Here is a 16,625-nt window from a genome sequence, read left to right as displayed (position 1 = left end):
TTATTAATTTTTACGCCCATTAATTATCTGTAGATCATAGAATCATAGAATCATAGAATCATAGAATCGTAGAGTTGGAAGGGACCTCCTGGGCCATCTGGTCCAACCCCCTGCTCAAAGCAGGATTCGCTAAATCATCCCAGTCAGATGTCTGTCCAGCCTCTGTTTGAAGACTTCCATTGAAGGAGAACTCACCACTTCTCGTGGCAGCCTGTTCCACTCATTGATCACTCTAACTGTCAAAAAGTTTTTTCTAATATCTAATCTGTGTCTCCTCCCATTCAGTTTCATCCCATTGCTTCTAGTCTTTCCTTGTGCAAATGAGAATAAAGTTGATCCTTCTACAATGTGACAGCCCTTTAGATATTTGTAGACAGCTATTAAGTCTCCTCTCAGTCTTCTCTTTTGCAAACTAAACATTCCCAAATCCTGCAACCTTTCCCAATAAGACAGGGTTTGCAGACCGGTCACCATTCTGGTCGCTCTTTTCTGAACTTGCTCCAGTTTGTTGATGTCTTTTTTAAAATGTGGTGCCCAAAACTGGACACAATATTCCAGATGAGGTCTGACCAAAGAGGAGTAGAGGGAAATAATGACTTCACGTGATCTAGACTGTATGCTTCTGTTAATACATCCTAGAATTGCATTTGCCTTTTTTGCTGCTGCATCACACTGTTGACTCATATTCAGTCTGTGATCTATTAGTATACCCAAGTCTTTTTCACATGTGCTGTCACTTAGCCCTATTCCTCCCATTCTGTATGTGCTTTTTCATTTTTATTGCCCAGATGTAGTACTTTGCATTTCTCCCTGTTAAAAACCATTCTGTTAGTTGCTGCCCACTTCTCCAGTTTATTTAAATCTTTTTGAATCCTCTCTCTCTCTTCTCTAGTATTAGCTATCCCTCCTAGCTTTGTGTCATCAGCAAATTTAATCAGTTTACCCTCAATTCCTTCATCTAAATCGTTGATAAAGATGTTGAACAATACAGGGGGTCCGGGTTCTAAGACTCCCATTAATCAGTCAAAAGAATGCTGAGAAATACGCAGGTGCTCAGAGTAGAGGACAGATTCAATTATAAGCCTATGGCTCCGATTCATTAAGGCTGACATTTCATACGCCAGTGTTAATGATGGGCGTGTAGGAGTAAGACGCACCTAAATCTTTAAGGAGAGCACACCACTTAATGAATTACGCTCTTCTTATCAGCTGCATGCACCTCTGTGCTGGAGTAACATTTCTGGGGTAATGTACGCTGGGCAGGTGTTATACACCATCCCTTGCCATTTCCTCCCTTTTCTGCTCATTTTGCAGAGTTGGACGAAAGTGTTGTGGAGACATCAAGAGATGTAATATTTTTTTCACAATTTTGCAACTTTTAAAAATATTTTATGCCAGAATACTGGCTTAAACACTATGATGAAACGGGACCTAAGACTTTTTATTCAGTCCTTACCTTGTCCTGGTCGTTCATTCAATCAGGAGCTTTGGACTTCTGCCTATCCTGAGTTGTGCACTTCTCAGCAGCCTTTAAATTTGAGTGATTGCTGGGGGTATCAGGACCTTAAAAGGCCTTAAAATATATAAATAACTGAAAAGTTTGGCAGCTCTTTAAAAAAAAAGTAATATGGTGCTTAGGCTCTATATACAAAAGAACAATCAACATTTGAGTAAATGAGTTTATTAGGTAGTATTTATGTATATGATATATATATTTTTTAAACAAGTTTACATACCGTAATACTGCATAGCTAATCAATTTCACTGTAATCTTATTGCATTAAAGCATGTTATAAAGAGTAAACCAAAAATTCAGGTCTTCTAGTTCTTCTTATCTGATGTGGATCTGGTTTGAACAGCAGCATCTTTCTGATTTTTCTTAATTTCATTGTCCAATTTCAAGCTTTCAATTTGATGGTAGAGGTACTGCACCTGAAGATACTTTATCACTTCATCTGGGGTAGATGTACATTTCCGAGCTTCTTCTTGCAATTCCCAGATTTGATCACACACAGGTTCTATGAAACAAGAATATCAATGACACCAGTCCTATACATTCATATATCTTTTCATAAAAGAAATGTATTCACTCTGTTTTCACCGTCTTGTCTTATTTTCTATTTAACCTATCATTTAATTATTAAAACAGCATTAAAGGATAAATTCTACTATATATTAAACAGTTGCTTAAGGCTTACAAAAAAGTCTATAGTTTTTACATCATTGCTGAAGATTATGCTGTCTTGTATGGAAGGGATACTTTTGTATAAAAGAGGGAGAAAGTATTGAAGAGGAAACTTGGCAAGCCACACACTGAGTATTGATGTCCCATGTTCCAGAGATATCAAAGTATATCTTAGACTATGGCCCCAATTAATCAAAAGTATGAATTCCAGAAATATGGTTTAAAACACTTTGATAAGTCTCAAACTTTTTGTACAATGCGAGGATGCAGAACAATTGTGCAACCTTTGACATTTTCATGACAGTTTTGGCCAACTCTGCCAAAATGGGTTGAATTAGGGTGGGATGAGGGGGCGACAGGGAATGGTGATGCCTGCTCATCTAATTCATGACGTGCTCTATGCTATAACTCTTCAGTAAGCTTGGTTTGGGATCAGAACTTTTTTGACTTCCTATAGAAACTCCCTTGGAGGTCTGGATTTGGAATGATGCTCAAAATCAAAGTGAAAAATCAAATTACAGAACTGTATAAAGCTAGAAAACTTAGGCCGGTTTCACATTTGCGCTTTATAGCGCAGCAACGGCCTGTGCATGGCCGCCGCTAAGCCCCGCCCCTCCCAGCTCCCTGCCCGCCCCATCCGGTCATCGCCACCTACTAGCGCACATGGACGCTTGCGATCTGCGCACCCTATCTTTAGCATAGGGTGCGCAGATTGTGCGCTGGCCGTGCGCTAGCAGGATTTTGCCGTGCGCTGCGCACTTTTGAAGGTGCGCCGTGCGCGCCGAAATGCAACATGCTGCGTTCGGCGCACATGGGCGGGGCTTAGCGGGCCGTCGCTGCGCTATAAAGCGCAAATGTGAAACCGGCCTTAGTCATTTGACCCAAATAATAAGCTTTTCGCTCGTTCGTCAGATGGCTTGTAGTGTAGCCTGTTCCGACAGGCCAATAATCACCCAGAATAAATGCATCCTCTGTCATTGTCTCATGACGTCAATAATAATTCAAAAGTAAATGTCTTTCTTGGTACCTTACCTTTGCACACTGGAGGTTTACCACTCCAAGTTCCGTCTGCTTGACATTCTCTGTAATTTCTTTTTGACATCATCGAATATCTTGAATATGAATAATAATAAGAGAAAGTCAATAACATATTTGATTTAAAAAAATAGTTTTCAGAAGAAGAGCGACACTGAAGAAAACACAGTCTCAAATGGATATTTCCATCTTGGCTATTCATATCTTCCTATCTAAAAGCAACAGACAGAAGTGCCTTGAATTACTGTACTGCCCTGTCTCCTTTACTCATATGGAAGGGAATGTGAGTCACTACATACTGTATGTTTAGTACTAAGAGCTAAGATGTTTCCATAAGGTCTTATTCGCACATTCACTATTGGGTCAGTATTTTTCATCAGTGTTTGTATGTCAAAACCAGGGGTGGAACATACAGGAATAAACTATAGATGAAAAATTGACATCGGTTGGCACACAAAATACTGATGAAATACTGATAGAAAAAATACTGATGTGTGAATAAAGTCTAATTGTAATCCTGGCCACCTCTGGGATTACTTAATTTACTGATTCTTAGAAAAATGGTCTGGATAAAACTGTCTAACAAAAAGCTTGTTGCCTTGTTGCCCATAGCAATCAATCAAATTACAGCGTTTGTTTTTACAGAACAGTTAAAACAACAAGTAATCTTTTGGGAAATTGTGGATACTTAAAAGGAATTTTGTCACCAGGCTTTAGCTACCACATCTGATTGCAGCATGATGTAGGGTCAGAGACCCTGATTCCATTAATGCATCACTTACTGGTCTGCTTTCTGCAGTTTTGATAAAATCGCATCCAGAGTATAGATCTACCAGTTTGCTTAAAGCAGAATGATATATAACCCTGCACATACCACTGATTGACAATTTGTGTATATGTATATGTGTATACCATGCATAGGTAGAAATCTGCCAAATAGTGAAGGGTAGGGGTTATACAGAACTCATGAATTATGGAGGACTGCATAGCTGCAGATTTACTAGCCCTCCAGTGATAATCTTCTGCTGATAAAACAGCCCAGTGACACATCACTGGAATCAGGGTCTCTGTCTCTACATTATGCTGTTCTCAGACAAGGTAGCAGACCCCACCTGATTAAAGATCCCCTTTTTTTTTTTTAAACCAGTTATTTTTATTTAGGTTTCAAAAGATTTTAAACAACAAACAGTGGATATCACTATACATGTAACAATTCACATATCTTGTAGTAATACAATCAAAGGCATCCCCCCTCCCCCCTCCCCCAATACTCCTTATGCCGGGTATACTTGAGAGTCTTAGCAATAATATCACCGCCATCCAGGCGGACCATATTTTTTCCAAAGTGCTTTCACCATGCCTTCGCCTGTAAATGCTTTCCTCTAAATGCATTACCGTACGTGTCTGAGCAATAAATTCCCTCCTAGTGGGGGGTTCCGAATCCTTCCATTTTCGTGCTATTAGTTTGCGTGCCACATACAGCAACCTCGCTATTGCCACCTTGTAATGTTCTGAGACAGGTATCCCATCCACCTCCCCCAAAACACAGCACTGGATTCCTGTCGAGCGTACATGCATAAGCTCTCTCAATTTTGTTGATAACGACCAGCCAGTATGCCACCAGCCGCGGACACGACCATAGCATGTGTAACAGTCCGGCCTGGTCTGTGCCACATCTAGGGCAGCTAGAGTCTCCCCTCAAGCCCGCCTTGAATAGGACCAGCGGTGTTTTGTATGTTCTATATATTACATATAATTGGGAGAGCCGTGCCTGCTCGCTTAGAGAGATCTTCGGGACATATTCAAGAATAGCCTCCCATTGTTCTGTTGTGAGGGTACCCACCTCCCTTTCCCATTTACTCTTTGCAGTGAGGTGATTGTCCCCCAGATAGGAGTGTAGTAGATCATGATATATGCTCGATATAACTCCCCTCGTCCCTCCCTTCATACACACAAAGTCTAGTACAATGTCGCCCTGAACCGTCATGGCTCCCAATCTACACTGTGCCCTCCAAGCATGTCGAAGCATATAGTATTGAAACCCCCATACCGAAGGCATATCAAATTCCTCTCTCAATGTCTCAAAGGTCTTCAGGTCCATTCCATTCTGCAGCTGGCACACATATCTCACTCCTTTCGCCTTCCAATTGCCCATTTGACGCAGTTTATTAAGTTCCGGCAGATGCTCATTGTCCCACACCGGTGAGTACCTAGTCAGCTCATCCACCCCTCTGATCCTTTTAATGGTGTCCCATACCTTCTGAATCATGCCTATGGTAGGATATGGTGCTCCCAGTTTCTTAAAGGTACCATCCTCTAGACCCTGGATAACTGGGCGTCTCCCCGTCACATGTACCAGCACCCGGTGAGCTGCTCCTCCACAATCGAGATCTCTCCATCCCCTGACATGCTGGCCCTGTACTGCCAAGAAATAGACCCATGGATTTGGTGCGGCCAGTCCTCCCTCTTCCTTTCCTTTTTGCAGAGTTCCAAATTTAATCCGTGCCTGCTTCTTGCCCCATATCAAGGATCTGAAGATAGAATCAATGCCCCGAAACCGTTTTTTTTGGTAGCCATATCGGCGAATTGTGCAAAACGTACATTAGTTGTGGCATAAGGACCATCTTAATCAGGTTAGTTCTACCCGTTACCGTTAAAGCCAATTTGCACCATGCACCTATTTTCCCTTTGAATTTCTCTAGCAGAGGAACCAAATTCAGACCCGTGAATCGGGACAGTGGAACAGCTACCCATATCCCTAGGTATTTAAACTGTGAAACTAGCTGGAGTTGTTTCCCCCTCTCATCTATCTCCTCCGCTTCTATTGCTCTATCCACAGCCATGACATAAGACTTGTGCCAATTTATCTCCAGTCCCGAAATGCTCCCAAATTGTTTAATTACATCCATCGCGCACCCCAGTGTCTCTCCTGCACTTTCCAAAAACAACAGGATGTCGTCGGCATACAATGATATCCAGCTTTTTTCCTCCAGCTTCCCAAATTTAAATCCGACCACTCCCCTCTCAGCTCTGATCTTGGCCGCCAGGGGCTCCACTGCCACCGCGAACAATAGCGGGGACAGCGGACACCCCTGCCTTGTGCCCCTATGCAAGTCAATCATCCCGGACTGTTTTCCATTCACCTTAACTACCGCCTTTGGGGATGAGTACAATAACTTCACCCAGGCCATGAACGCGGGGCCGAATCCCATCAGTTCCATAATTTTCCATAAGTATTGCCATTCCACGCTATCAAATGCTTTCCTAGCGTCCAATGACATCACTATTCTGCCACCATTATCAGCAGGCAGTTGCATATTAAGAAATAATCTTCTTAAGTTAACAGCCGTGGAGCGGTTAGGCATAAAGCCCGACTGGTCCTCGTGTATAATGGTATGCGCAACCCCGGTGAGCCGGGTGGCCAGGATCTTAGCGAGTATTTTGACATCCGTTGTCAACAACGAAATGGGCCTGTACGACTCCGCATCCATGGGATCTTTTCCCTCCTTCGGCAGAACTACTATCACCGCTTCCTCCATTGATCTCGGCAGTGCCCCCGTCACTAAAGCCTCATCAAACACAGATTTCAATTTCAGAGCCAGCAGTTCCACTAACTCCCTGTACACCTCCCCAGGTAGACCATCAGCTCCCGGTGATTTGTTATTGGTAGAGTTGAGCGATACCGTCCGATACTTCAAAGTATCGGATCGGAATGGATCGGCCGATCTTTAAAAAAAGTATCGGTATCGCCGATTCCGATACCGGAAGTCCCATTCAAGTCTATGGGACTTCCGGTATCGGAATAAGAAAAACCCTGTTTTTGCCTTGTACAGCCTCTCTGGGGTCTGTACGGGCCTTTCGGGGGGCTGTGCCGGCCTGCCAGGGGGTCTGTGCAGGCTCCGGTGGTCTGTGCCGGCCTGCCGGGGGGCTGTGCCGGCCTGCCGGTGGTCTGTGCAGGCTCCGGTGGGCTGTGCCGGCCTGCCGGGGGGCTGTGCCGGCCTGCCGGGGGGCTGTGCAGGCTCCGGGGGGCTGTGCCGGCCTGCCGGTGGTCTGTGCAGGCTCCGGGGGGCTGTGCCGGCCTGCCGGTGGTCTGTGCAGGCATCGTCCGATGGGACTACAAGTCCCATCGGGCGATGCCTGCTACCATGACAGTGATTGACACATTAGCCAATGATGGGACAGTAGTAGTCCCATCATCCGGCTAATGTGTTGAATGTAAAAAAAAAATAAAAAAAAAAAAATTACATGCTACATACATGCTACATACATACAACATGCATACTACATACATGCTACATTCATATTACATACTACATACATGCTACATTCATACTACATAAATACTACATGCAACATACATACTACATATATACTACATACATACTACATGCATGCTACATACATACTGCATGCTACATACATACTACATGCTACATACATACCACATATATACTACATACATACTACATGCATGCTACATACATACCACATACATACTATATACATACTACATACATACTACATGCATGCTACATGCATGCTACATGCTACATACATAACACATATATACTACATGCATGCTACATACATACTACATGCTACATACATACCACATACATACTACATGCATGCTACATACATACTACATGCATGCTACATACATACTACATGCTACATACTACATATATACTACATGCATGCTACATACATACTACATGCTACATACATACTACATATATACTACATGCATGCTACATATATACTACATGCTACATACATACTACATATATACTACATGCATGCTACATACATACTACATGCTACATACATACTACATATATACTACATGCATGCTACATACATACTACATGCATGCTACATATATACTACATGCTACATACATACTACATATATACTACATGCATGCTACATATATACTACATGCTACATACATACTACATATATACTACATGCATGCTACATACATACTACATGCTACATACATACTACATATATACTACATGCATGCTACATACTACATGCTACATACATACTACATATATACTACATGCATGCTACATACATACTACATACATACTACATGCATGCTACATACATACTACATGCTACATACATACCACATACATACTACATATATACTACATGCATGCTACATACATACTGCATGCTACATGCATGCTACATACATACTGCATACATACTACATGCTACATACATACCACATATATACTACATACATACAATACATTCATACAATACATACATAGACATACAGTACATATAACATAGAGTAACATACTTACCAATACTTGTCACATTGTTCCCCGAAGCCATTGTCTTTTCCGGAATAAATATTAACATAACAAACCACAAAAATACTCACCCACGATCCGAAGCAGTCCACGAGTGTGTCCCACGACGATCTTGGGTAGAGAACTGCAGCATCAGCTGATGCTGCCGTTCTCTACGGGCTGTAGGAATCCAATGACGGAAGGTAGGTATCCTTCCGCACTGTATTCCTCCGCCACTTAAAAAAAAAAAAAGTCCCTAGTCTCACTTTATGCCATTGCTGTGTGGGAATTTCCCACGCAGCAATGGCATAAAGTGAGACTAGGGACTTTTTTTTTTTTTAAGTGGCGGAGGAATACAGTGCGGAAGGATACCTACCTTCCGTCATTGGATTCCTGCAGCCCGTAGAGAACGGCAGCATCATCTGATGCTGCAGTTCTCTACCCAAGATCGTCGTGGGACACACTCGTGGACTGCTTCGGATCGTGGGTGAGTATTTTTGTGGTTTGTTATGTTAATATTTATTCCGGAAAAGACTATGGCTTCGGGGAACAATGTGACAAGTATTGGTAAGTATGTTACTCTATGTTATATGTACTGTATGTCTATGTATGTATTGTATGAATGTATTGTATGTATGTAGTATATATGTGGTATGTATGTAGCATGTAGTATGTATGTAGTATGTATGTAGCATGCATGTAGCATGCAGTATATATGTAGCATGCATGTAGTATATATGTAGTATGTATGTAGCATGTAGCATGTATGTAGTATGTATGTAGTATGTATGTAGCATGTATGTAGTATATATGTGGTATGTATGTAGCATGTAGTATGTATGTAGTATGTATGTAGTATGCATGTAGCATGCAGTATGTATGTAGCATGTATGTAGTATGTATGTAGCATGCATGTAGCATGCATGTAGTATGTATGTAGTATGTATGTAGTATGTATGTAGCATGCAGTATGTAGCATGTATGTAGCATGTATGTAGTATGTATGTAGTATATATGTAGTATGTATGTAGCATGTAGTATGTATGTAGCATGTAGTATGTATGTAGCATGTAGTATGTATGTAGCATGCATGTAGTATATATGTAGTATGTATGTAGCATGTAGTATGTATGTAGTATGCATGTAGTATGTATGTAGCATGTATGTAGCATGCATGTAGTATGTATGTAGTATGTATGTAGTATTTTTTTTTTTTTTAACATTTAACACATTAGCCGGATGATGGGACTACTACTGTCCCATCATTGGCTAATGTGTCAATCACTGTCATGGTAGCAGGCATCACCAGATGGGACTTGTAGTCCCATCGGACGATGCTTGCACAGACCCCCGGACATCAGCACAGCCCCCCGGCAGGCCGGCACAGCCCCCCGGCAGGCCGGTACAGACCCCCACAGGGTGCACAGACCACCGGCAGGCCGGCACAGCCCCCCGGCAGGCCGGTACAGACCCCGGGCAGTCCACACAACCCCCGGCAGGCCGGCAGAGACCCCCGGAAGGCCCGAAATGACGGCGCATCATGATGCGCACACACCGCGCATCATGATGACATCAGGCTGTCAATCAACTTTGAACTTCCGATTCCGATGCCGAATTCCGATATTGAAAAAATATCGGAAGTCGGTATCGGAATTCCGATACAGCAAGTATCGGCCGATACCCGATACTTGCGGTATCGGAATGCTCAACACTAGTTATTGGGCATAGACAGTATTGCACACTCCACCTCCTCCACACTCACAGGTTCTTCCAACCTCAACCTATCTTCCTCAGACAATTTAGGCAGTGAAATGCCTTCCAAAAATTTCTCCACATCCCCCTCTGTGTCCCGTGCTCTCGAAGTGTACAGTGCCATATAATATGCCTTGAAGACCTCCAGTATGTCCTTTGTGTCTGTCAGAGTCGCCCCTGTTTGATCTCTCAGTTTATACACCCTGGAAAACTCCCTTTGTGCCGCAGATATCACCGCCAACAAGTGACCTACTCTCTCTCCTTCTTCAAAGAATTGGGCTTGCTGAAATGCCCTTTTCCTCTCAGCTTGCATCATGTGCAGTTTATCAACTGCCTCCTGAGCCAATTTTAGTCTATTGTGAGCTTCACTCGTTGGCGCCAAAATCATGTCTGCCTCCGCTCTTGTCAGGTCATCCTTTATTTGTTGATCTGCCAATTTAGTTTTGGTCTTACACCTCGCAATCTCACTTATAAAAAGTCCCCTCGTAAACGCCTTCATGGCATCCCATACCGTTGTGGTCTCAGTACTCCCTTCGTTCATTTGGAAGAAGTGCTCTAGCTCTTTGGTTATACCACCCATGTCCACCACTTTAAGCCACGTCGGGTGAAGACGCCAACCTCCCCTAAAGATCCCCTTTAAATAAGATCATAGCACTCAAGTCTATGATCTGCACTGAATATTCATCTATTCAGATTCACATGGGACTTTCACCAGCTTGAACATGTTTAGCCGCATTATATAATAGTGGCTAAGAGTTGAGTCAAATGTAATGTTTATTCTTTAATTTTTCCTCTATATTATGGTGGTATTAGCTTGTAATGTTTAGACTATACCTTAAGTTAAGTCCCAGGGGGTTTTACCATACCAGAGATTTTTCATTGGGGGAGTGTACTTCTTCCTCTGTATAACATTGGCCAATCAGAAGCAGGCAGCAACGCAAAGGTGAAAGAAGAATACACCCCATACAATAGCTTAAAACAGGTTTATCAGTATGAAACATGTAATGTAATGAGCGACAGTCCGCTCTCCTCACTGATCTCACGGCAGACTTGTATGCGATTAAAAAATGGAAGGCATAGGGCAGAGATGAGTGTGATTGCACATAACTTTCATCTTTCATCTAACAGCAGTCAGTGTGAGGGGAGTGCCGCACAGCTGACAGCACTGTAAGAGATGAGCTGCTAGAAGTGTTTACAATGAAGCAAAGCTCAGCTCTCCAGTACTGCCACCCATCCTCACTGGCAGCTCTACTCATGGCACTTTGTAATAACATCTAGCTCTGAATGGAGATCAGTGAGGAGAGCAGACTATCATTACGTTTTATGAGACTCATTCAGACATCAATGATTTTTCTGGTTTAAAAAAAAATGGTCCATTTTTCATCAGTGTTTAGTCAGTGATTTTCACATATGAGAAAAATAAATACATTGTAAAGCTTTTCGCATACATTGCAATGCTAAAACTAGACAGAAATGTAGAAAATTATATCACAAGCTCCTTAATAAATTTCTTTACATTTTATTCGATGCTAAATCACAAGCTTTGACAAAAAACGGTTGCACACGCTCGAAACGCGTTGCTTTTGCACGTCTGTCTTGCACTAAAAAATCTTTTTTTCATATTATCATGGAATAAAATGTAAAGAGTTTTAATCAGGAGCTGGAAATATATTTTTTTTCTACATTTCTTCAATTACTACACAAAAGTTTGGATCGTGATTTCCATGCAGACTGGACTACTTGAATCGGTGAGCTGGCATAATGGTTATTCTATTTTTGCAAAACTGGACATCAGAAGGGTTGCACATGGATGGCAATGTGTGCTGTCAGTGAGTTTTCATGGACCCATGAAAACAGATATATGTCAAAAATATTTAAATGGAGACACAGTCTGCAAAAAGGTATACATGTGTGAGCAGAACCATAGATTATAATAGAATGTGAAAAACAGTGACAGCGCATGTAAATGATTTACTAACTTGTGAATGTAGCCATGTATTTCTGATGAAAGGTCGTATTTAAAGCGGTGTAGATGACTAATCAATACAGGACATATACTTGAGTTATATGATTTTCTTTAATCCTTTACCAACATAGGACTTACTGGATCTTTTCCAGATGATGAAGGCTGATGTATTAAACGTGTTAAATGCCGTTGTCAATCTCTGACAGCAGCATTGAAAGCACGGCGGCAAGGGGGCATGTCATTCCATGGGTTGCTTTGACAGCCAGGGGTCCACTGAAGACCCCTTGCCTGTCATGACGGTACTCCTGTGAAAACAGCCCTTGAGTTTTGCTATATACAGCAATGCTGCGGCATTGCTGCATATAGCACAAGCAATCAGATGATCACAACTTCATTGGGGAGCAACAAACACAGTGAAGAGTGAAAAATGTTTTAAAAAAATTCTAAAAAAATATATAACATTTCAAATCACCCCCTTTTTCTGCCATTAAAAATTAAGAAATACATTTTCTTAAATATACATATTTGGTATCACTGCATTTGTGAAAGTCTGATCTATGAGAATATAAACTAAATTAATCAAATTGGTAAATGGCGTAACAAGAAAAAAAATCAAAACGAAAGAATTGCAGTTTTAATCAATATTTTGTCATGGACTAGAAACAGTATTTAAGGGGTTAAAAACATTGAAGCTAAAGGTACTGTCACACTTAGCGATGTACCAGCGATCCCGACCAGCGATATGACCCAGTCAGGATCGCTGGTACATCGCTAAGTGGTCGCTAGTGAGCTGCCACACAGGCAGATCTCACCAGCGACAATGCAGGGGTCGGGGGTCAATACTTACCTGTCAGACGAGGCGATCCTGACGTCCTCCCGCCCGCGTCCACGCGTTGCTCGTCGGCGCCACAGGAAGCCCAGCAGGAAGCTGACGACGAGAAACGGTCCAGGATGTTCTCGCGCGATCAGCGATAACCAGCGGGGGAGCGGTCAGAGGCAAGTATCAGACATAGTGATATCGCTAGCAATATCGCTGCTACGTCACAAAACCAGTGACGTTATAACGATACTGCTAGCGATATCGCATAGTGTGACGGGCCCTTTAGAGTTAGATGTCAGCTGTGTACCAAAGTCGGCATCTGCCCTCTGTGAGTGCACAGCTCCTGAGACCGCTCCACACGTCGTAATCCACTCCATGATGGAGCGTTAAGAGGTTACAAGTTGTGATAAGCCAATCTGCTGTTTTACATATATTAATAATTCTACATTTGTAATAGTTTTTTATACTAAATAAATTGTCAGTTCTCTCCTGAAAAACTGACTTCTCAAACGCCAACCTACCCTGGATTACAAGTGTAGTTGACTCTTGAACCAAAAGAGAAGTGGTCATATTGCATCTCTCCGTTTTCTATTTGTCCTGGATTGCCACATGATATCGCTGCATGGTAAAAAGAAAAGTTATTTTTGGACTTGGTTTAAAACTTTTGAAATCAGAAATAGACTTAAGAAAACAGAATATATTTACTCTCCCCCCATACACATTAGATTAATGTTGGCCAAACCTGCTGATAACGACAGGTTTGGACAACAGACTTACTGTATGTGTTTGAGAGTCATTGTCGAGGTAAAATATCAATTCAGTATGTCTAATTTCAGATTATTATATCGTTCTCCCGGAGATAAGCCGCTACCACAGATATGTTCTAGAGAACAAAGCGCATGGCTGGAGAGCACTGGGAGAGTTAGCCAAGATAGCTGCAGGATGAACGATTGGCTGAACCATCGTCTGTTCTTCAGGTATCTACTGTGTATGGCGGGCCTTCAAGTCTACCTCTTTTGATACTTTCCAAATTGAAACAATAGCTGTTGTTAACAGTATAAACAATAAAATTAGTAAATCTGCAGCAGGACACCAAGTGATTATCAAAGGCATTGGATTTATTACTTAGAGAAGGATCTGATAGTCCTCTTAGGGAAAGTGAAGCTACGATTGTCTGACCGCTTGTGCTATGACTTTTTGATCACTTTATTCCATTTTTTTTTTGCTTTTTTGTGTATGCTCTCTATGCAAGATTAAAAAGTTAGTTTTATAGTATGGATTGATACGATTAGTGATACCTAAAGTTTTTGCTTTATGTTTTTCCACTTTTGCACAAGAAAATCACTTAAAAAACTAGAGCAATGATTTTTTTCATTTTTGTGTGTGCAGAGTTTTTGAGTAATAAACTGTAATTTTTATTGGTAATATTTTAAGGTTTATATATGTTTTATCATTTTTATTTTATTTTATGTGAGGTGCCATGAACAAAAATGGAATTTCTGGAAAGTTTGTGTATTTTTGTGGCCCTCAGCATGATAAAGATATACTTTTATACTGGTTGTTACAGATGTGGTGACACCACATACGGTATTTTGTTTTTTAATTTATTTGTTTATTATTAAACTAGATGGAGGCCCGATGCTATCGCATCGAGAGGGCGGTAATGTCACGATGGGGGCAGGCTTTGCAGCGCTTGAGAATCTCTCCCCCCATGTGCTCACCCACCTATCCACTCTCTCTTTCCCTTTGTGCTGACTTCTCCTGTCTGTGCTCTCTTCTTTGACCTGTCTACCCCATGTGCTATCCCCCTTGTCTGCTGTTTCTCTCCTTCCTGTGCTGTGTTCTCCCCTCATGTGCTGTCCCATTTGAGCTGTCTCCCCCCTGTGCTCTGTCTCTCTCACCCCTGTGACCGTGTACAGTACATACCACAGCTCCTGGGCAGGGGAGGAAGCAAAAGACAATACTGGCATTACAGCAGGAGCTCGCAGAGGATACATTTTGTGAGGTAAAATATTGTTTAAAAACAGTCAGTGAAATATTTTACCCCACAAAATGAATCCTCTGTGATCCCCTGCTGTAATGTCAGTATTGTCTTTTGCTTCCTCCCCTGCTCAGGAGATGTGGTATGTGCCGTACACGGTCAGACACAGACAATTTTTAAAATGAACTTTCGCTCATGGGAAAATCCCTTTATTGTGACCGACTTCCTCTGCCTGTAGACAAGTCACGCATCTGCTGCCGGGATCAGCTGAATGATTCACTGCGCCTGCACGGAATTCGCACAGGTGCAGTGTGATGGTGTTCCGCTGGTGGTACCGCGCAAAAGGCTGCGAGAGAGTGTGAGTGTGAGAGTGTAGGTGTGTGACTGTGAGAGTGTGTGAGTAACTAAGTGTGAGTGTGAGAGTGAGTGTGAGAGTGGTGTGAGTGTGTGTGTGTGGTGCGTATGGTGTATAGAGTGTGTGTGAGTGTTTGTGTGTGTATGTGGTGTGTATGGCGTATAGAGTGTGTGTGGTGCGACGGTGTTGGTGGTACCGCGTAATAGGTTGGTAGCAGCAGTGTTTGAGTCTTGGTGTGTGAGTCTGTGTGTGTGTGAGTCTTATTGTGTGTTGCGTACGGCGTATAGAGTGTGTGTGTGTGTGGTGCATATGCGTATAGAGTATGTGTGTGTGAGTGGTGCGTACGTCTTATAGGGTTTGTGTGTGAGTGTGTGTGTGGTGCGTTCGGCGTATAGAGTGTGTGTATGTGTGGTACGACGGTGTTCCGCTGGTGGTACCAGGCAATAGGTTGGTACCAGCAGCAGTTTCCACATTGAGACACCCATCACTTGGATGTCCCAATATGGCGGTCCTCCGCTTGGAATTCTGGGATACGGTGACATCTGGACAGAACAGGAAATGAAAACATTACAAGACACTTATATAAATAGATTAATCAACTTTTTATCAGAAAATTTGGATTTTTCTTTATTTTCGCTTAATTTTTAATACTTAAAAACAATTTTATTTTTACAATATTTATTAGTTCCCTAGGGACTTGAACGCCCGATTTTTTAATCACATACATAATGCCATGCACTATTTATGTAGTGTAGAGCATTATTCAGCCTATGAATGTTATACTGACAGACAGCCTAATAGTGTGCCTTGCACATTGTTCATCACCGCCAGAGCTTGTAACAGCTTGTCAGTGGGAAACCCAATGTTGGACCCCTGCAGATCTTATATTGATGATCTGTCCTGCATTGTAATAGAAATGTGATTCTAAAATAAATTTACCTGTGCAGAATACATCATACTTTGACCATTTGAGGTTTTCAAGACACATAATTTTATTATTTGAGCCACTAACGGGAACAAAACCCGGACGACATTTGTACTGTAAACTTTCTTCCCTATCAGCGTACTCAGGGTTGCTAACTTCTATATCCACCACTGCAAAGGGAAGTTCAGGAGGTGATGTGCAGGCATCTGCAAAAAAGGAACAGGAGCTAATTTATTATTGTATTCAAAATTAAGCAGTTTTACATTGTGTCGTAATCATTACAGTATTAGAATA

At 42.0% G+C, this 16,625-nt stretch overlaps 1 protein-coding gene across 1 annotated transcript in view; it reads right to left on the bottom strand.

The window, feature by feature from the left end:
* Positions 1-1,665: 1,665 nt before the first annotated feature.
* LOC141099139 (sushi, von Willebrand factor type A, EGF and pentraxin domain-containing protein 1-like) overlaps positions 1,666-16,625 on the bottom strand; it is a 233,144-nt gene continuing 218,184 nt past the window's right edge. The window contains exons 22-25 of the mRNA XM_073587275.1: positions 16,346-16,537; positions 13,592-13,688; positions 3,218-3,297; positions 1,666-2,018 (exon numbers count right to left, since the gene is read on the bottom strand). Of these exons, the coding sequence (XP_073443376.1) occupies positions 1,822-2,018; positions 3,218-3,297; positions 13,592-13,688; positions 16,346-16,537 (566 nt within the window). The 3' untranslated portion in view covers positions 1,666-1,821. The remainder of the gene's footprint in view (positions 2,019-3,217; positions 3,298-13,591; positions 13,689-16,345; positions 16,538-16,625) is intronic.

The sequence above is a fragment of the Dendrobates tinctorius genome, unplaced genomic scaffold (assembly GCF_039654945.1).
Source record: "Dendrobates tinctorius isolate UK_male_01 unplaced genomic scaffold, ASM3965494v1 ptg000098l, whole genome shotgun sequence".
Lineage (NCBI taxonomy): Eukaryota > Metazoa > Chordata > Amphibia > Anura > Dendrobatidae > Dendrobates > Dendrobates tinctorius.
Note: the sequence above shows the minus strand (reverse complement) of the source record. Positions and strands in the feature narration are given on the sequence as shown.